Source organism: Bactrocera dorsalis, chromosome 5, assembly GCF_023373825.1.
Source record: "Bactrocera dorsalis isolate Fly_Bdor chromosome 5, ASM2337382v1, whole genome shotgun sequence".
Taxonomy (NCBI): Eukaryota; Metazoa; Arthropoda; class Insecta; order Diptera; family Tephritidae; genus Bactrocera; species Bactrocera dorsalis.
Genome location: NC_064307.1, coordinates 29,225,634 through 29,248,725, shown reverse-complemented (window position 1 = coordinate 29,248,725; position 23,092 = coordinate 29,225,634). Strand labels below are relative to the sequence as shown.

Sequence of the window (23,092 nt, the reverse complement as noted above, 5' to 3'; positions counted from 1 at the left end):
TCAAAAACACCAACTTCGAGAAAGGTGTTACCTCATTAAAAAATCTCTAAAAAAAAACCGTCAAATGCTTCGAATTCTTTGATCTTTTATATAAGTAGATATAAAATTATTATTATGAGAATAATATTATACTTTAACCAATAAATTATTTAGCAAAAGATCGGTGAGCATTAAGTCTTACCCCAATTAAGTTTTTAGTTTATTCAGTAATATTAAAATTTCCTATAAAAAGCATTATTATTATAATACCAGAAATTGCGCCGGCGCTAGGATACTAGATTTGGTATACAAGCACTCGACACTATTAGAGCATTTTATTTTGCTGAAGGCTACTGTTGCTGATTTACTTTAAAATGAAGATAACAACCCTGAGTTTGTATTTTGGGAAGCAATATATTCAAACTCCAAAATTCCGGAAACTCTGTTAGTTCCGGATTTTGGCATTCGATATCCACTCGTCATGCACATTTTTGGTATACTGCTCTAAAACCGCAAATATATTTGCGCTATTATAGATACGTCACAGGGTTTTTAATTCAAGGCAAACATATCAACTAGAACTAGAAGACAATCAGTACTACGATGGACAACTAAACACATAAATAAGCACTTCCTCTGCTTCCATAAACACAAATTTGTCGCACTCGTGATATACTATATAATATATGTACAAACCATGGTGCACACTAGAAATGAATCAATGCTATTGATTCACAACTGATAGGAGCTGACCATGAGCAGCAAATAAATCACATACTCTTACATTTACAAGTACATACACCTAAGTACCCACTTACTAACTCTTCGGCATACTTAGGTATTTACACGCTTGTTGTCCGACAAAACAAAAGCGTGAAGTAATGTGCTCATTATAAGTTAACAAATCCTTGCGTTTCCGGTACATCAACCAATCGCTATAAAAACAACAATAATAAAACCACTAAATACAAAAACAACACAAAGTCTGTGTACTTACCTTTATTTACCCAATCATTCTTCCATCTCCCACAGGCACAGGCAGCCCTCATGTACGATGCTGTTTTCGTGCTGGTCGAAGCCTTCAACAAAATACTGCGCAAGAAACCCGACCAATTCCGCAACAACATCCAGCGGCGGGGTCAACAAACACTAATGGCAGCGGCCTCCACATCCATTAACGGTACACTGGGCATGACAGCTGGCGGCAGCGTTGGCGGCATTGGCAGTGGAATCGGTGGCAGCGGCGGTAGCGGAGGTGGAGGCGGTGGCACTGGCATTGGTAACGGTGGTGGCAATGGTGGTGGCGGCGGGACAATGCCTCGAGCGCTCGACTGCAACACATCGAAAGGTTGGGTGAACCCATGGGAACATGGTGATAAAATTTCGCGCTATTTGAGAAAGGTAAGCAAGTGGAAAAGCAACCCATGTTATGTCGTTACTGTGGCACCATGTGTGGGTGGCGAGGTGTTGGCGGATATGTGTACTTATTAGAAGCCAACAACGATGCGCAACAAACTAAGGTACAAGTGAAGTCAGTTAATATTTATTTAGAGCAACGGTGGCAAAGGGTCACCTAACAGTTTAAAAACTGTAAGACCCTTGTGGGATTCGATGTATTCGTGGTTGGAAATCTAATGCAGTCACTGGTTGAGTGGATAAATGCTAAGTACAAATATGTGCGAACTTGGTGAATTGAAAATAATGGCGACGTGGGACTTTCACTGAAAGCGGAATTATGGAGGCATACACAAACAGTGAGAAGGGTCACATTGGAAAATAATAATGAATGGTTCATATGCTGTGTTGATATGCGTTGAAATGCTGAGGATTAAATTGATGAAATGGAAAGCAGACTGCTAAAATGCCTATCTAGTATTTAGTTATCATGGGGATGAATATATCCTCTTGAGACAATATAAAAGGTTAATAAGACCAGAGGCATAAACATAATAAAACTACTATTTTAAGTGTCTGTTAAAGCATATTTACGACTTTTAAGAGAACGAACAACACCATTTTCAGTGTTATTTCGACTACAAAACTGCAATTTCTAAAACTGAACGCATTGAAAATAAAATAATCTTCAAATTTTATACTAATAATGATCAAGCTTTTGAAATTTTATTGAAGAACAGCGAACCGTTTGATAGGTTTATTGAGATAATGCAAATATTTTAAAAACATCTAAATATTGACAAGTCAATTTCATTTTATTTCATTAAAGAGCAAATATTTGTATGATAAGTTATTGAGAGATCTTGGTAGATGTTTGACTTTTTTCGATTTTCATTGTTATTGGCCGTCATAAGGATGCTATATATGTGAATCACCGTTAGCGCATCAATTAGGAAGACCCAATTCAGTCCCTCAAACGTCTTTCTCAAGCGTTGGCCATCTCTGTGACGTCGTTGTGGCCTATATTCTTACAAGATCACATTGACGCAAAAGCTGAAGCCGCCCGATCACCGGATTTTCATCGAAAAATCATCTTCAGCGATGAGGTTCGTCAATAAGCAAAATGCGTTATTGGTCAGGCAAATCCACACGTACTCCATAAGTCACCATTGCATCCAAAAAAAATTACGGTTTGATGCGGTTTATGAGAAGGCGGCGTCATTGGGCTATACTTTTTCCGTAATGATCAAGACCGGCAATAATTTACCAGATTGGATGATATGGACTAATATATTTTCACAAGAATAAAGAATTTCATTGATCTTTTGTAGTAATTTTATTGAAAACCGATAAAATAAACCGTTATATAAATAATCAGCCTGACGAGCTGAACCAATTTATACCGGTCCGCCCCTTTAACTGTCTTTCCGCATATACCTGCTTTAGTCTGTACGTTTTTGCACACGTTCTTTTCTCTAAAAAAGCTGCCCGGTTGTCGGAACTGCCGATATAGGGCAACTATAGAGTAAAGTGCCATGGAAAGTGGCACATCAAAATCAAGTACTTGATTTTTATTTGACATGCTATTTTCACGACATTATTGTCCAAAATCGTAGGCTGATAGTACTTTCAGATTTGTTTATGCGTTGTTTCTCACATGTCAATAACCTCTAAGCAATTGAATATAGGAACATACCTTCTTCGTTTCAAGAACCCATAGTTTTTATAAAAAGATATATCTCATTGTTCATCACAATGAGAAATACTTTACTCATTTCAGTGCTTCAGTGTCATTCACTCGCTTGAATGATGACTTATAAAATGTAAACTCAGTGTTAAAAATGATAATTGCGTCGCTAGCAAAAAATTGCATTGATTAAGTCATCAACAGCGCGACACGTATTCCTTGAGATTCTGCTTGTACCATAAATATGCACTGTATATGCGCTCAATTAGGTGTGCTTCGTTTAATTCATTATTATTGTCTCTCAAAAATTGCCTACCTGCTTGGTAAAAACTTCATTACTTATCGCAATTGTTTATTACTGCGCTGATGTGTGCCTGAATAATGAGCCAAAATTAGTAGCACGTCAGTGGAAAATCGTTCGTTCAACGCACATTCATGCATTCATTGGCTTTCAGCAAAAACACCATATAAAACCAATAAAATTACATACATACATAGGTGCGGTATGTGGCAAGTAAGCACGTGCATATGTGCACAACGGTCGCACTTGTTGAAGGAAGCTCACCGTCAAGTCATGGTGTAATGAATAAGCTGCGAGTAATTGGCAACAAAAACAACATTTAATTGGATATCACATTTTCGTGGGCACACGTCGTCATGTATTACATAACAAGCGCTTACAACACGAAACTTTCACATACAGATATTACATATACGTCACGTCGTCGATGCAATTAAATTTTCTACAGCTGCGCAATTTAAATCAACCATTACACTCCGCATCATTAAACCGTTATCAACAAAGACGCTGGCATACCGTGCTACTGTGGCATACATACACGTTCATATATACTTTATACATAAATGTGTACATGAGTGAATGTGAGCAGGACTCACCTGCCACCCACACATACACATCGACGAGCACGTAGGTCACACAACCAGCTATAGCTATTCTCACTTTGTTCTAGTTGAAAACTCATTATTTGCCTTCCCTCATCTCTCTTTCTTCTTCTCTGTTTTATTTGCTACGCTCCCACATACTCACACCACGGACAGGTGGAAATCGAAGGTCTCACAGGCGACATTAAATTTAACGACGACGGTCGGAGGGTGAACTACACGCTGCACGTTGTCGAAATGACTGTCAACAGCGCCATGGTGAAAGTGGCTGAATGGAGTGATGATGCTGGCCTTCAACCGCTCTCCGCCAAGTACGTGCGTCTACGGCCGCATGCGGAAATCGAAAAGAATCGCACATACATCGTTACCACATTGCTCGAGGAGCCGTACATGATGTCGAAACGCCCCGGCATTGGTGAGCAATTGGATGGCAATGACCGCTTTGAGGGTTACTGCAAGGACTTAGCCGATTTATTGGCCAAGAAGTTGGGCATCAATTGTGAGTATTCAAGTGTATTTGGCGATGCATGAAAAGTGCATACGTTTGCAGAGATTTATGTGTACACATATGTACATACGTGATCATGTGTGTGTTGTAGTAGATTTGCAATCAAAATTTTATTGACTCACTTACCAGAAGTATTGCGTTTAAGTTAAGGAACATAAATATTTCCATTGTGCTGACGATAAGTTCCGTGTTCATTTTATTCCATAAAACCTTAACTACATTCCTTTTATGGCATTCGAAAGACGGTGCTTTAGGAAAATTTAATTGTCGGAAAAAATTAGGGCTATTCAGGAGGAAATTGAGCTCTGAAGTGGTTGGCGGTTGAGGATTTTAATATGTAAAGTTCTCTAAGGAACACAATTATTTTTAGTGGAGGCAGAATCATATAACTCAGATACATATATGAGTTGGTTTTTCATAACCCCTGCTTCTAGCATTAATATCAATTGACCAAGCATATTTATCTTGTTGTTGAGTAACACAACGAAAGGCACCGATAATTATTAATACAATAACTCAAGAAGGAGATTACGGTTGTATGTAATATATTGTGACAAACGATAATTTCCATCTTTGAGTTCACCCTTTTAAATGTTATTAAAAACCTACCTGCAGGGTCAGAATTATTTTTCGTTCACTGTTTGTTATAGAATGGTATATAGGTGAGGTTAGGTTACACTGGCGAGCTGTCATGACATCTGACTTACATGTTCATTGTAAGAGTGGTTCATTGCTAATGCGAGCTGAATTTCATATCGTGCAGAGCAACAACTTTTTTTGCGAATTCTAACAGCCAAGTCTAGTTCTATATAAAGCCAGACATAAGCAGAGGAGGTGTTTCAACGTCTCCTGCATGCCTACTTCCTTGCCCATACGGCTCACATCTGATACCAGGAAATTGTGAACACCCAAGTACTCGAAGGATTGAGAAAACGAGTCAACAGGGTGCGCCCAGACATTCGTACCTGGATCCTTCATCAAGACAATGCGCCATGCCACACCGCCCTCAGCGTGTCCCAGTATTTGGCCTCTAAAGGAATCGCCGTGTTGCAACAGTCGCCTTATTCGCTCGACATGTCACCCTGTGACTTTTTTGTTTCCTAAAACAAAATCGGTGGTCAAAGCAACACATTTTGAGTCGATTACGGACATCCAGGTGGCCGTGACGAGGGTATTCGCGGGCATCCCAGTCGAAGCGTTCCAGAAATGTTACGAAGCATAGAAAACGCACTAGAATCACTGTATAGTCGCCCAAGGGGACTAGTTTGAAGGGGATGGCAGAGTTGTAGAATAATTTTCAATTATACGATTTTTATGGAATCAGTCTCATTACTTAATTGTCATACCTCATATAGTATTGTATTAGTCTCGCTTCAATTACGAAGATACTTTGGTACAAATATGAACATCATTAGAATTATTTAAAATTGCTTATAGAAATATTTGCACTTTTCCGTAACCTCCTAAAAAAATATTTCCATTACAATAAGTAAGTAAGTCCTATTTGCTAGACAGATAAATTATTAGTTCTTAGGTTAGGTGCAATATCAACTACATCTACATCTCACTTTGTTATTATAAGTATTTACTTATTAGCATGTATTGAAATAAATATTTTTTATACTATATGTCCTTTTACTATTCGAGATTTGGAGTAAATTTTCACATTTCTGCTTTGTGTTATTCTTTCTCTTCTCTTGCTTACCACCGCCGATCTGATTTTATCATCGCCATGCAGATGAATTACGACTGGTCAAGGATGGCACATACGGTTCAGAGAATCCCACAGTGCGCGGCGGCTGGGATGGCATGGTCGGTGAACTGGTACGGCGGGTAAGTATACAAGCGGGTGCGCTCGTGCTCACTGTCATATTGATTGCACACGAATTTATTCCAATTGCATGAACACTTTTGTTCCACAACGCGTTCAAAATATTTTCTTTATTTCTCTCTCCAATCTCCGTCCACGTATATTGCCACCGTCCAACACACAACGCATTTAATACGTCGACTGGCGCCTTTATCTCTCGGTAACGATTATCTTTTGCCATCGTTGGACGATTTCATTGCATACCTCGAATTTCGCGACGCGCCTACGACCGCAAACAAAAACATCCAAACGAAATAACACGACTCCATTGATGTGCCTACCACTGACGTGGCATTTTATTGCGTATATTTGGCCACATAGGAAGCGGATATTGCAATCGCTGCCATGACCATTACCGCCGAACGCGAGCGTGTCATCGATTTCAGCAAGCCATTCATGTCGCTGGGCATTTCAATAATGATTAAGAAACCGGTAAAGCAGACGCCTGGTGTATTCAGTTTCATGGATCCATTATCCCAGGAAATTTGGGTGAGTATGCGAGTGTTGGTCTTAATTTTATAAACATGTCTGGTAGGGCAAAATTATTGCCGAATACTTATAATGGTTTTTGTTGTAAAACTAGCGATTATATTTTTACTCGAAATTATAAATTTCTTGTTTGTTAAATAAGCTCAAATTTCTTTTATTCACCCCAAATAATTGGTTTTGAAATGAAAACCTCTTAATTTAAAAAAGTTTTTCTAAAAGTCGTAGTAGAAATTGTAGAATACTACTATTCTTTACTGGCGCAGACACTGCTTTCGTGATTATATCCGCCAGCGACACCTTTCCCATTAAGGGACCGGACATTCTAGGTACATTACAAAAAATCGTAATTCTTAATGCGTTCGCCTTGGTCGTCATCAAGAGAGGGTCTCTTTTCTAAACCAGCTGTTTTCTTTTCATAGGGGGCGTTTTATGAGTTATGTGTTTCAAGTGGGTCCCCAACTTTTTAATTTTTCAATTGACCCAAATCATATTCAAGTGACGCCGTTCTGCATCGACCAGAAAAAATTATAGTCAGAAGAGACAAAGTTTAGGCTGTAAGTGAATGAGGTAAAACTTTTCAGCCCTGTTTACAAAAAGCAAAATTATTACCTTTTGTTTAGTCGCAATTTCCGCATAATTTCCAGCAAACTGCTCGCTCCAGTTTGATAAGCTATTGTCGTTATCGTTCCATATCAAGGCTTTTACTCGGTTTATGAAACTTTTAAAATATTACGCCCTTCTGATCCCACCCAATACAGAGCATTACCTTGGTGCCACTTATAATTGGCTTTGCCGTTGATTTCTTTGGTTGGCCAGGTTTACCATTTAAATTTTTCTGTTTAGGGTTGTAGTAAAGATTCAATTTTTCGTAATCCCTCACAATCCGATGCAAAAGCGACTCCTTTCTGCAGCGTTAAATCAGCATTTTTTACATACAAATCATCTTTAACCTTCTTGACTTCATGACACCCAATTGCCTTGCTTTCTGATGTATCCCGCTGATTTTAAGCGTTAAGAATGACAGCCAAGAATTCTGCGAGCTCTATTAAGCCTTGAAAATGATCTCCGTCTGATAAAACTTCCAGTTTCTTTTCCTTTTTTTGTCCACCAAGAACGTTCTTGATTTACAAGGCCAAAATCACCATAAACACTCAAAACGATGACTTTCGACGAGGTCTCCATCATATTAATATAATAATGAAGAAAGAAATGTTTCTCAGCTTTTTTTCTTCAATTTCGGAACGTAACAAGCAGCGTATCTATCATATTTGATGTCTCTGCCAGAACAATAGCTTCTTTCTCAGCTTTACTGAGTTAATGAGTTAGAGATAGAATATCACATAGGCAAATTACAAATTCGAATTTCCCGCTGTTTCCTTTAAAGTTTTGGTTGAAGTTTTGTGGGCGTGACATTTATATATATAACTCCATGCCTATCTCACTTAGTGTTAGGCGTTACAAAGAACTCTAGCAGAGTTACAACCATTGAAACCTTGGAAATGTTTAGACGCGGATTTTATAATTTTATTAATGACAATTGTGGAAAATACTTCTGTGAGTCACTGTAAATGAGATTCATTCTTTCGTCATTTTTTCCACGCATATTTGAAGAAAAGTGTAAATCCATATATAAATCTTTAATATTTAACAGATTTGCATATATCATATTTAAGCAAGAACGATGTGCCAAGCTTTTTAAATCACGCTGTGCATTTTTTCGCTCGCAATAAACGCTTACTCGCGCAATTCATTTTGTCGCTGCAAGGAATGATTCTTCTTTACAGCAGCCATCGTCTGTAGTCAGCCACAGTAGTAACACCCGCCTAAAGCCAATTGTTTGCTGCGGGACCTTTGCATGCACATGCATGAACTTGTTGTTATTGTTTCAATTTCCTCTGGCCCAAATCACAAACAAGTTTCGTGCAGAATTTCTCCAACATTTTTGTAAAAAATTAATGTACCATAAATTGCGCTGCATGTAAATGAGAAAACTTTGAAAAAACTTACTTCTACATGATTTGATTTCCTTTTTCGGTATTTTGGCCCTTGTCGTTGGCATTCTCGTGTATGTGGCTTGTGTATTGTCGTGTATGTATGTATGTATGTACATACACTGGTTTGGTTAAACTTTGCATTTTGTGAAATTTAAACTTTTCCACCCCATCAACATTAAACAACGGCAACAGCGCACAGAAACAGTAGCAATCGCAGCTGCAATAACAACAACAAAAGCAGGAAGGAGAATAACCACGGCATCGATGCTTATGGTTTGTTCGTTCCCTCATTTTGGTTATTTGGCAAGTTTTCTATTTGGCCAAAATGTAGAAAGCTTATAAAGTTTAATGCAGTAAAGCAGCGCGAAAAGTTTTGTTGTTAGAAAATTGAAGTTATACGCTAACTATGGCAAAGCGTTCGTTCAACCAGCCAGCCCCACCCGTAAGCCATTAACTGTCATAAACTACAAGGAGGCATTGAAACTCTTGCAATTTGACTGCGCCCACACTCTTCCTGTCCGACTTCTATTCAATGGCGTGCCAGTATTTGTACTCTCGACTTCAACGCCAACTGCGTCACAGTTTATTTCCTTTGCTACTTATGCATTCTGCTAGTTTCGTTTTTTTTTTTGGTTTTTTTTGTTGCTTCCAACTGAGTTCATCAAACTTTTTTGAACCCCTCAAAATAGTGACATTAGACTAAGCAAATACGCTCGAAGAAAACTGTTTGAAAAGCTTCAGCTTCGCATTGCAGCAGTGAGCAAGCATTTCTTTGTTGAGCGCAAAAACTTCGTTCGCACTCCAGTGAGTGGGCAAATTGCTGTAAAGATTTGCCAAATCTGTCTGCAAACTCAAATAGTGTTCGTACATTTTTTATTGCATTTCTTGCATTTCTTAGTAAGTGTGCTAAGTAATTTTGTGCGAAATTAAAATGTCCCAGCAGCAGCCTGTCATCGACTTCGGCATTGCGCTGCTGCATGGCCTGTCCTGCATACTAATGAGCTGCAGCTTTGCATAGACGAGGAGTTTAGCAGCAGCAAAGCTGCACAATGTTCGAGAGCAAAAAAGGCATGAAACACGAATATTAATATTTTAAGAACAAATTCCATTAGACTTAAGTAAACAGCAGACATTTGGCCCAAAATGCTGGTCTTCTCATTTACATTATTTAACAAAGAATAAGCCAAAACTGAAATTTAACTCCCAGGAAAAAGGAAAGACCTCGAATTATACTCCATCGAATGCGCTTAAATTGCCAAAGTCAATAGGCATTTTCTTAGTAACTTAGTAACCATCTTTTCGATAAAATGGGCTTGAAATAAAATGAGGTAAGCAAATAAAATAAGCTTAGATGCGATCAGAAGACTGTATGTGATAAGACAACATAATATACCAAAGGGTAGGTTGGGTTAGGTAAGATCATAGAGTTAAACCAAAATCGATGGATCTCCTTTGGACAGATATTTGTTCTTTGCGATATCTAAACCTTCCTTAAACTGCATCACCTCTTAGATCGGCGAAGTGTTTTCAGCTCACCATAAATTTATTAGACGGTTAAAATCAATCCCAGCCACTTAATTGGTTCTTCATAGGTTTGTCTACCGGGATATTTCAATATTGGGTGGAGAAAATTCCAAAATAATTCCCCCTCGACTTCTTTCATACAGAAAAGATCGTCCGGCAAAATATTTAGTCGTACTGTGTATGTACCTATTGGACAGTGTTTAGCCCGAACACCTACAATTGAGGGAAGACTCACTTCTCTAAATTCAAGTAATTTGGAGTATCTCTAATGGCTCACTTTGGGACAGAAGGATCTTACTGTCGCACAAATTCTGGTTGTTGACCACCCTTTGACAAACTAACTGGAGAACCATAGGTCCTGTGTCTTCTACACTCACACTTAACTTCTATCCATCCTTGAAAAAGCTTACCGCACCTCTTCTCCAACGGTTCTGGCCCACCCACAAATCCCTCGTAATTATGATATGATACCTTTAAGGGAAATCTAAGAGGAACTTTGGAAAAAAGCTAAGGTCTTTAATATAATATATTGCGTGATTTACATCTGGCAAGGAAAGAAATATTAACAACTTGCCTAAAGCTACAATAAGAGAAAAGATAATAATGATAACTCCAATGTAAGTTTTATAAAAAAAATTTATAAATTTCGCTTTAATGAATTGTATCTGATCGAGTTTTTAGATTACAATTTCTCGCACCATGTTCAAGAATCCCTCCTACTAATATGGTAACTAGAACTTAATAATAACATTTAATGACGCTTATAATTTGGCCTAACTGCCCATTGAATGACAAGGCTGAATTTACGTTTTCTAATATTGCAGAGAAAATGAATGTAATTCCTTTAAATTTTGGAATATTAAAAAACAATATAAACGTTGTATCGGGAAATTCTAAATAAAACACAAAATATTTATTTATTCATCAATATTTATTTTATGGCCATCACAGTAATCCCCACCAGATATAATACACGTCTGCCAACGATTTTCCTCGAAACACTTTACATAAGCACTTTTTGGAGTGGCAGCCATCTTCTTCAACCAATTTTGTTTTATCTTTTCGATCGACTGAAAACGGGTTCCACGGAGTGACAATTTCAATTCCAGGAACAAAAAAATAATACTCGGAGCCAATCTGAGGAATACGGTGATTGATGGATGATATTCACTGCTTTTTGGCTTTAAAATCGGTCACAATCATGGTTCAATGCGATGGTGCAATATAATCGTGTGTACAAAGAGAACTCCTTATTGACCGTTTGTTCCTCCGGAACTGATTCTTGATGCACTAAACCACGAATATCAAAAAAGCAATGAGCATCATATTGATTTTTTAGCGATTTTTGCGTGTTGTGTATTGTTTCGGCTCGTATTTTCACTCCATTCCGATGATTGTTGATATGTTTGCATTTCAAACTAATAAACCCATGTCTCTTCAGCAGTTAAAATGCTCTCCATGAATGTGAGACCGGAATTCGCACTATCAAGCTTATTCAAAGAGACCTGGTTACGGCACGCTTTTCGAAAAAAATTCAGCTTTATCGAGACGAGTCGAACTTTCATATCCAAAATATTCACCATTATAATTCGAACAGAAAGGCAAGAAATGTTGACCTCTCTCGACCAGGAGCATTTCTTTCACATTTTAGAGATATTTATCAACATAAAGCGCTTGATTTGTGACCTTTTATTATTATATGTATATCTAAAAAGTGAAGAGTATCTGACAATTTAGAAATAAAATATCATTGCTATTTTGATGTTTATCTACACACAGACCACGAAATCATAGAAATCAATAGCAGAAGAGAAGTTCCAAAACCAAATTAATCCAATTTGTTAATGTATATTGATAGGCTTTGCTGAATTCTTTAGAGAATTTAATAAGCAAAGTTTTACTTTAATATTTCAATTTTCGCTGAATATCTCAATCTGAAATCTTGGATATACTACATATTGACGTATGTACAAGTTGCTACAACCATGTTAGCCAGTTGATTAGATTAAGATTTATCTCATCTGTTCATGTTCTGTACTCTTCACAATGTGAAATAGTTACTTTAACATTAGACTACTTTTCTTTTCAACTTTTAAGATAGCTTCCAATATACATATTGGTTATTCCATAATATGTACATACATATATATACATATATCGTATATGTAGTATGCGTTATTTTTGTAACCTGATCTTATAGAATGAACATCCTTCTTTTATTCAACTTTGAAGGGCTAATTTTATTTTTATGACTCTTTGGTAAAGACTTTCAAGGAGCGAAAGCTTGCAGATATTATTTTGCTCTATTCTGTGATTTTTATGCGAAGTTAAACCCACTAACTTTTAAATAAAATACAATTTAAAGATTGGACGAAAGAAGCTACGGAAGCATACCATTTAATACTTTAATTAAATTGCTCGAAGCATACGTATGTAGAGTGTATTGAAATATATGAAACCAATAAGACTAACCCATAACCATTAACTTAGATGAAAATCAACACACTTTTATATAGCTGAACCCCATACTTTAGCTTTAGCTAACAACAGTCTTTTTTCATACAAAAATTACAATTCTCAAGTGAAAGCACTTTATTAATAGAAGAAATTGAAAACTAAAGTAGAACAAATTCGTTTCTGTATAGTACCAATTAAATTGAATAAATAAAGAAATGAAATTGGCAGAAATAGAAAAAAAAAGAAAAAAAATATGAAATGTGAGTATTAAAACCATAATAAACTCTATGTACGAACACATGAAGGTATTAAAATTTTAAGTGCCATTTGAAATGTGTGGCATAAAGAACTTGCTGCCATAAATTTTCATTACAATTGCATACACACCAAATTACTCATATGAGAAGTAGTAATCCAGATAGCCATAACCAAAAACGAATGAACACACATACACATATCAACATTTATGTAAATGTGTGCATATACGAATACGCTCGTTGGCTGCTTTTAGAAGCATAGCAAACTTTTGCATACTAGGTACGAGCAATTCGCACGTCGCGCCAATATAGCAGTATATTCGCATGTGTATGTATGCAGATATATATAAATGGTATATATGCTATGTATGTTTAAAAGTTTGTAGATATATGCAAGCATATAAAATTTTGCCATTTTTCGCTAACTCTACTTTATAATTTGACTCATATGTATGCCGCTGCACGTGGCGGTATGTGAGTGTTGGCTTAAGTGTGTGCACACGTTAAAAAATGAGGCCAAAGTATTTCGAATTGCATTAGTAAAATGAAATTGTTAGCTTGATAGCAGGCGAATTAGGAACCCACTCGCGGCTTTCATATGTGTGCATAGTGAACTCACACACTCACACTCGAGCACATTTGATATGCAACTGAAAAAGTAAAACAAAATAGAATAATTTGATTACGTAAATAGGTGTATGTGTGTGTGTGTGCAGCAAACTAGAACGTTTTAGCGCAATAACGCAAATTAAATTCCATTTCAAGCGCAAATTTAAATGTTTAAAGTAGCTAAGTATGACACAAAGGGGGAATGTGTATACATATTTCGTTGAGAATTGTAAGCAACAAAGTATTGACAAACTAACACACATACAAAATTTATAAACATATATATCTTCATAAATAGCTGCAGATGTATTTTTTTCACGCTGAGCAGCAGTTTACAAGTCGCAGTCACAACTCATGGGATTTTGTGCGCAAAGATCACAGGCTCAACGCCTAAAAATGCGCAACGACAGATTACACGCTTTCAGGCTAATCGCAGTTGCCAAACTGAGATTACAGCGAATTGTTGCTACTTTGTTGTTTTTATTTCACGTATTTTATATTATTGCTTGTACAAATGTTTAGGTGTGTTTGTTGTACACTCGTGACCTCGTGAAAGGTGAAAAGTTTGCCTGTCAGACTAGGCAAAATTAAAAGCCGCCAAAATACTGTTGGCAGATTACACGCACATTAATGCAGCAATGTAAATATCCCAACTGTGCTCTCACATGCAGGAGTACGGATATATGGTTTGCATAGGTATACGTGCAGAACGTGCTTATACTGTGGAAATTAGGGGTGTGACCATGAGTAATAAAATAAAAATTAAAATTGTGTTGGAATATTTCAAATGTATAGAATTTATGAATATTTTATTATTAAACTAATACTAGAAATATTTTTTTTTTTATTTTAGTTATATAATTATGTGTTTTTATTTAATATAAAATGGGACACCAGTGCTTACAACTCATAATTTTATTTCATGATTTTCGTCTTAATTGAATTTTTTTTTTTATTTATATCGATTATCTGTGTCGGATGACACTGAACTGCCTGCGTCGGTTAGTAATTCTACTATTGCCTTCAGGAAACTATAAACGTAACTGATGGCTCTGAAACCGTGGCATTAATCTGATCTATACAAATGGTGTATATCCCCAGACCCTTTATATGGTCTATTGCTACCAACTAGCACAAGCTGAAAATATCGGGAACGTACAATTAATAAAAAACGTAAATGACGAATCCACTTGAAAATTAAGAGAACACAGCTCAAGTTAAGGTTTTCGCAGATTTACTGTCGCCTAAAGTGAAGTTCCTTTCCTAGAACAAGCTACTTATACTAAAGCAATACTCAAATCGATCTAGATGAATGGAACTATGGATTTGGAGGAGTCCAGCTGACACAAATTTTAAAGTTACTCAAGCCAAAAAATGTCCACTGTAGAAAAAACTATGGAAGAACTTAGTAGTCGTTAGCGCTCTCGATACTTATTGTTCATTATCGGCGAAAACACCGCTACGAAATTTAAGATTCAAGATCGCCAGATTCCAATTGTAGCCAGGTTCTTTTTCTGATCTTTCCAACGGAGTGGAGGTCTTCCTCTTTCCCTGCTTCCTGCGTCGAACACTTTCAGAACAAGAGTGTTTTCGTCCATTCGGAAGACATGACCTAGCCAGCGTAGCCGTTGTCTTTTAAATCGCTGGACTATGTCGTCGTATATCTCGTATAGCTTCATTCCCTCGATAACGGTACTTGCCATGGCCAATGCACAAAGGACCATAAATCTGTCGCAGAACCTTTCTCTCGAAAACTCGTAACGCCGACTGATCAGATGTTATCATCGTCCATGCCTCTGCACCATATATCAGAACGGGGATGATGAATGGCTGTTAGAGTTGGTCTTTGTTCATCGATATAGGACTTAACTTCTCAATTGTCTACTCAGTTCGAAAGAACAACTGTTGGCAAAAGTCCTTGGATTTCGAGGTTGCCATTGTTGTTGTTGTTGTTAATACTGGTTCCTAGATAGACGAAATCGCCTACGACTTCGAAGTGATGACTGTCGACAGGGAGCCACGTCGCGAGTGCGACAACTGTTTCTTTAAAGACAGGAGTTCTTGATTAGAGAACCATAGCAATATTCTTACAATCCAAATGAGTTTTTTTGTCTAATTTTCAAATCAAAGTCCAACCCGCTTAAGCTTTCACGTTTGTTTAAACAAGTACAGAATACCAACTCATGCGCACACATTCTGCCTATGTGTGTATGTGTGAAAAGCTTTGCATTAAATTAAAATCCTTGCACAAACAGCACGCCCATACAGAAGCATGCAAGTGCAGATATAGGTATACATATGCTTGTATACACACGCGTGTTTGTTTGCCTACTTTCAGGCAGGCAGGCAAGCTTGCACACACATGCCTGCGTGTGGCTCTGCTCATTTACAAAGTTTCGCAAATGCCAAAAGTTGTGAAGCTAATAAAAAGCGTGTCGCTTTAATAATAACGAAAATCAAATGACAGCAAAGCTAACAAGCTAAGAGAAAGTGGAAGTGAAATACGTAATCAGTTAAGAAAAGAAATTTAGGTTGTTCGTCACAAATCAAATTAGGCCTCAGCCTCGGGCAAAGGAAGTAAGCGCAGTGAAAGAGAATTACACAGAAAGCAGAATTAAATATTTTATTCTGTAACGAATTGTCAGTGGATTTGTTTACACAGTAATAAATGGGGAACATTTGCTTACAAGCTGGTGGTTTGCATTCGAAATATCATTCAGTTGGTCTCGTTTTTAAGAAAATAATATTTTTCTGAAATTTTAATTTTAATATTTAATATTGCCATTGAGAACAATACAATAGTAGTTGAGGGAAAAAGCTTGGAAAACTTTTTTTTTTTACATTAAATCTTCAAGAATTTTGACACAGATATGGTTAAAAACAATGGTAAAATCTTCAAACAAGTTATTCTGATCGGACCACAAAGAGTATTTAGTTGCCATATAATCTGATCTTCCGAATTATACAGAAAACTAAGAAGACCTGAAAAACGTATACACAGACATAAATAAAAAGAGAGAAACCACCAAAAACTTTTCAAAAACCGCACAAGTCAATTACATTTCAGAAAACTCTTGTCAATTTCATAAAATGATAAACAGCGATCCAGCGAGCTTTAATCACAAAACAATGAAGCATGAGGAATCAAAAAGCTCCTGGAACTGACGAGATACGTGCAGAGCTATATAAGCACGTGGACCACGTTTCTCTCCATATATTTAAAGTGACTCAACAGGCATAGAAACTAGAAAGGATGCCACAACAATGGGAAGCCGGAATAGTATGCCTATTGTTCAAAAAAAGAGACAAATTTCAATGCAAAAATTATAGACAAATTACACTGCTAATATAGCCTATAAAATATTTTCCAATATTCCGCAAGGACGATTACGCCCAAATTATCAAGACCCACCAAGCAAGATTTACTGGGAGAGGCCCCACTGATTGGATATTTGTAGTAAGACAAATTCTTGAAAAAGACGGAGGAAAATAATATCATGACAATTCACTTTTCTATAGGTTTCAAGGCAGCATACGACGATAGTAGAAATAGCTTACACAAGTTTAGTATACCAAATAATTTAATATATCTCATTAAAGATATAATGGCGAATGTAAGAAATGTGGTACGAATCGGAAACTCTAAATCAAGTGAACTTATTTAAATATTGGGCTTGAAAAGCTAAAAATAGACTCTGGAATAAGCACCAAATACATATAACAATACATATATTGTTACTCCATCTACAGACTTTTGGATCAAGCAGTATCATCATAAGCTACAGACTTTGTATAAGCAAGTAATAACATTGCGGAGGCAGACCGAAACTGAAATTAATGGATGGTTTACAACAGTACCCTAAAGCGCTGGAACCACGATCCTGGCGAACTCAACCAAGGAAGAAAAATAACGAATTTTTTTGTGAAAATACAATTGATGCCATTACGTATGGAACACGATTCATTTTGTATGGCTACCACGGCACGCTTGCAGAAGACCAGACGTTGAACCTAATATTCGACGGTTTTCAAACTTAAATCTGTCAATACTACAGCAATTCAACATTCGATATTCGTCCGAAGTTCATCAGTCTTCGCTGGCTTATTGGCATAGACTATAGACTTGACGCAGCACCACAGGAAATGGTCTAACCGCGTCAAATTGCACGACCTAGGGGGCCAATTGACTGGGTCATTTCATGAGATAACACGTTCACCAAACTTGGTCGTCAATAAATTGAATGTGGAATTCGCTGTGAGGCTTGTGACGCCGTTCTGTTGGAACCAAATGTTGTCCAAGTCCACATCATCCAATTCGGTACAAAAATATTCGGTTATCATTGAGCGGTAGCGATTTCCAATCACAGTAACGTGCCAATATTGCTCATCACGGAAGAAATACGGCCCAATGACGCCGCCGGCACATAGACCTCAGATGCAGGGGTGACTCATTTAGTACATTCGAATTGCTGCCAGACCAATGACGCTTATTGACGAAGCCATTCAGCCAGAAATGAGCCACATCTCTGAAGAAGATTTTTCGATGAAAAGCCGGATCGGATTGTGCAGCTGATGGTGATTTTCAAAATATCAGATATCAAATTGATTTTCTTCAAATGCGGAAAGATTGTAGTTTAAAAAAGGAATATTGAAATTTCATAAAATATACTACCGAAGTATTTTAATTTTTAAGAAATTTAACTCAAAAAAAATAACTATTATATATGTATATGTTTCAAAAATGTTTAATGAATTAAATGCTGAAAATCTTTCATAAATTATATATATTTTTTAAATTTTATATTTTTTCTTTGCTTGAAAGAGTTTCAGTTTTTGGTTTGCCACTATTTACACATCCTCTTAGCACTCAAGCACCACTATGAGGAGTAGACAACTATTTTTGAGTGCCAGAGCTTTTTTCCTTATATACTTATGTTCTTGAAAGCCTCTTTCTTAAATATTATTTGCATAAAATAAAAGACTCTAGTAACGAAAACTGCATTTTTCTCTTTTCATGCCATTACCTGTTTCCTCGTCGCTGCTTCCTGTCTCTTTTCGACCATGTGTTGCAACAGATGAGTGTCATCTTCAGCTACATTGGAGTAAGCATCGTGCTGTTCTTTGTTTCCCGCTTCTCGCCGTATGAGTGGCGCATTGTGCAGTATCAGACAGGTAAGTGCTGCATAATATTCGTAAACGGATTTGTCAAATATTTAAAAAGTGTACAGAAGACGCCGTAAAAATACAATTTGGACACACCAACAAAGTGCATAATAAACACGTATACAAAAGCAGGAAGGAAGTTTAAAGCTAATTCCAAAGAAAAACTCTGATTTGCCGTTCTTGGAAAATTTTTCAAGCTTTACTGAAATTTTTTATAACTTGAAATACTACATACATAGATTAAGACAACCCCAGCTTACGTTCAGAAAAGTTAATTAAGCATTTCCTTGTCGGGTACTAATTTATATCAATGATTAAATCGTCGAAAAAATAATTTAAATTCCCGTATACCTAAAATCAAACCAAATTAATGCCTAGAATTTAAATATTTTCCTTATAATAAGCTTAATACTTGACTTAAATTTGCCAAAGCTAATTTAATATACCCACTTTCACCGTTTGCCAATCAATTCCTCTTCCAAGCTGTCCTTTGATTTTACCGCACCAGAGCACTCAAAGTGCTCCTAGCGGCATGTTCACACACATACATGCATTATAGATGTGCTGCCAATTCGATTGGCAATTTAGCAGCAATCCTGGCCACAAATCACAAATCCTTTCAATTAGGATGCGTTCATTTAATTCACTCGTTCTAATCTTGCTCCACATCAAAGTCACAAATTACAGTGACATGCCACGTTGGGTGGCGGACAGTCAAGGAGTCAGTTGGAATTGTAGCATTACGTACACATGTCTAACGAATATAAGTACGTGTGTATGTATATACATATGTATGCAAGCCTCTCGTCATGCAAATGCCAACGAGTTGCCTAACTTCCATAATAGTTCCATGTTGCTGTGGGGCCGAAAGCTACAGCTGCACAGCTACACATCTATTAGACGACGGCTGCGCCTTAATTTAATTGCTAAAAGCTTGTGCATATTCATGTGAGTATGTGTGCGCTTACATGTATAGAGACGAATTTTCGTCAAACATATAAAAATACCCAACCAAAATAACTAAGCTGCTAACGGAATTTCGGAATAACGGCATTCGACACATAGCTGCGCACACTCATATGTGTGATTTGGTGTAGCAGCAAGGGGACAGCCTTTGCTTTCACCCAACAGTCGCATCCGTCACAGATAATACATACAAATATTCTGTCAGGACCACTAGGAAAGTACGCGGCTTACCATAAGTTCAGCGTATTTATAAATATATATATTAATATTATATCTTTTCTTCTAATTTACGGTTCGTTTCGATTCTAAAGTCAGGTTCTTTTGATCTGTAGTTGGTAAACGAAGCTCAGAAAAAAGAGTTAAGAATTAATGAGAAATGGAAAGAAGACTGCAATATCATTACTCAGCTTAGTTAAGTGCTCCACTGTGGACCGGTTGGCTTCAATTCGCTGGTTTCGTTGGCGAGTAGTGTATTGCACAATCTATTAAGTTACTCAAACAAACTTGCGCAATTGTGTTGTGCTTCTTTCTTTGATGAAGAATGGTCTCTTTTCGCTACAAAATATATTTTAGAAATATCGAGTTATGCGTTGCTTATAATCAACTTTTGTAAAATCCGAAGTTTCGAAAATTAATTGATTTTATCATGGAGCTATTCGCAAGGGTACAATTGACTTTAACTTAGTGCAAATCTTGGAAGCTTTGAGTACAGCAATCATACCATACCGCTTTATTGAAGTATCAACATACATGCCTGTATCATATCAATTCGATAACTATGTTTTTGTTTTAAGTGTCAATTTTTTGACAAGAGAGTTCCGAGAAGGCTGCTAATATAACCTTACATAATCGACTATATTCCGATTTAATTCTTTATTCAATACCTATGCAACTTTTTCCCAACAAATTTGTATATTGAAAGTTATAACATGGGCCAACCATGGAGTTCAGCCATAAAATCTGATGTTTCTATCCCTACAAATATCTTCTATACCGTTTTCGAACACCTTACCGTATTGAACAAAATTTCATTTCGGAAAAAAATTTTACATGAGAAAAACATATATGGCGAGTTTTCATTTTAACTTCGCTTAAAATTAAAATTTTGCGCCATTGCAGCTTTCATTGGTTGATAAGCGTGACATACAGAACTAATTTAGACGATTACTTACGAGACGAATACTAAATACATTTCTCGTACACGTAATCCAAGGAGTGTCTGCTTCGAAGATCGTTCAACCGAGTGAAAGCATTTTTCTGATGTCTTTCGTTTCTCTCTAAATAATGTTACATTTTTTCTGTGAAAATCTTTAGCTTAAAATTTCTTAGTCCTTCCAATACAGATTAGCCTGTTACTTACAAACAAAGTAGCTCCAGCTGCTGAGGATATTTTATTTAAAATCTATTATCCCTTTGAAACAGATAAGCCTAAGACAAAAATGTTGTTTCATATGATCAAAGCAGCGCAAGCTTCAAAACTTTGACGCAGAAATTCGCACACGAAGGTCAACAGTAAACAAACTTTCAAGCCAAAATATTCCCAGCAGGCCTGTGAGTCTGTGAAACGGAGGCATGTAAATATTTGTTATGTGTTTGGGGCTTAGTAGATAAAAACTAAAAGCGGAATACCAGCATGCCCCAGAGCGGCATAGCAGCCAAAAAAGAAAAAAATATCATGTGAAAGCATCCAAAAAAGAATAGCAGATAAAGAATGATGATACGAAATAAATGGTGAAAATTCCAGCCGATATAAGAACGAAGTGAATGTGTGACGGCCAAACATTCCTTGGCACATGTGGCATTCAGCGCACGTAGGCCTCCGAGTAGGCTGGGCATGTGGCATGTGCCTGGCAGCGCCTGACTTTATGCGGCATTCAAAGTGCGATATGCGGCATTCACAGGCGTCCAATTTAATAGTTGCAGACGGCCTTTTCGTTAGCACTTGCACAACTTTGGCATACATATATACAGACATACATTCATGTACGAGTATAATCAATGAAGCAGACACAATGACCAACGTACACACATACACACACGTAGGGGAATAAACAATGTGAATGAACGCTTGTCATTTTCAAGTTGTATGCAAATACCTACAATCAACTGATAATGCCGGCATGCACACAAATGCACAGACAGGCAGAAATACACATACAAACACAGACTCTTTTCACATATGGTATATGTATGGTGCACAGCTTCATACACGCTTCCTTTATCATTCCATCATTCTCTATTATTACTTGCCCACATCTTGTCATACTTCAGCTTTTCTCTTTTCCGGCAGATTCGCATGCACATCACGATCAAATGGCTAATCAACAGCCACCTGGCATCATCGGTGGTGTACCTGTGCCCGGTCCAATGACCGGTGCGACTAGTGCCACGGCTAGCCCGGCAAATATTGGCGTAGTCGGTGCTGGTGGTGTGGCCGGAAGCGTTGGCCTCGGCTCATCCGGCAATGTAGCGGTCAACGAGTTTAGCATTTTGAATTCATTTTGGTTTGCCTTGGCCGCTTTCATGCAACAGGGCTGCGACATATCACCGCGTTCCATCTCCGGTCGCATAGTTGGCGCCGCTTGGTGGTTTTTCACGCTCATTCTAATTTCATCGTATACAGCCAATTTGGCAGCGTTTCTCACTGTCGAGCGGATGGTGACACCAATCAATTCACCCGAAGACTTAGCTATGCAAACGGAAGTGCAGTATGGTACGCTCTTACATGGCTCCACCTGGGACTTTTTTCGGGTAAGTACAATGCAATGCATGTCATATTCATATGTTGTGTGGGCAGATATTTAACATGAAGGTTTAGCTGTACCAGAGACACCGAATTTGCCTACACATGTAAATATATATATGCCGATGCAACAGTTGTATAATACAAAAGTTTATATGTACTCGTATATACTCTGTTGACGTGGTGGAGAAACTCGGCAGTTTTCTTACGTCCAAAATAAGAAAATCTATTATACAATATCTGTAATCACGAAATTTTGTGTAAACCTTGTATATACGAGGGCTGCTATATGTATATATTTCTGGCCTAATAATGAAAGTAGGAATATTTATCAACGAAAATGGTTTTTTTTCGTTAGATTTGGCTCGTCTTGTTTCGGGCTCATACGCATAGATCCATGATTCGTCAATTGTGACGATCTTATAAACGTCTTTTGAAGTACCGCGATCGTATTTTTTCAGCATTTCTTTACACCAATCCACACGAGCCTTTTTTTGAGCGATTGTCAAATTGTGCGGGATCCAACGAGAACAAACCTTTTTTACGGC

The 23,092-nt window shown here is 37.3% G+C and overlaps 1 protein-coding gene across 2 annotated transcripts in view; it reads left to right on the top strand.

The window, feature by feature from the left end:
- LOC105225058 (glutamate receptor 1) overlaps window positions 1–23,092 on the top strand; it is a 114,237-nt gene that overhangs the window by 74,980 nt on the left and 16,165 nt on the right. For both annotated transcript variants that reach the window (XM_049458747.1, XM_049458746.1), the window contains exons 8-13: window positions 1,012–1,380; window positions 4,121–4,463; window positions 6,211–6,305; window positions 6,664–6,831; window positions 18,748–18,844; window positions 22,092–22,552. In XM_049458747.1, the coding sequence (XP_049314704.1) occupies window positions 1,012–1,380; window positions 4,121–4,463; window positions 6,211–6,305; window positions 6,664–6,831; window positions 18,748–18,844; window positions 22,092–22,552 (1,533 nt within the window). The remainder of the gene's footprint in view (window positions 1–1,011; window positions 1,381–4,120; window positions 4,464–6,210; window positions 6,306–6,663; window positions 6,832–18,747; window positions 18,845–22,091; window positions 22,553–23,092) is intronic.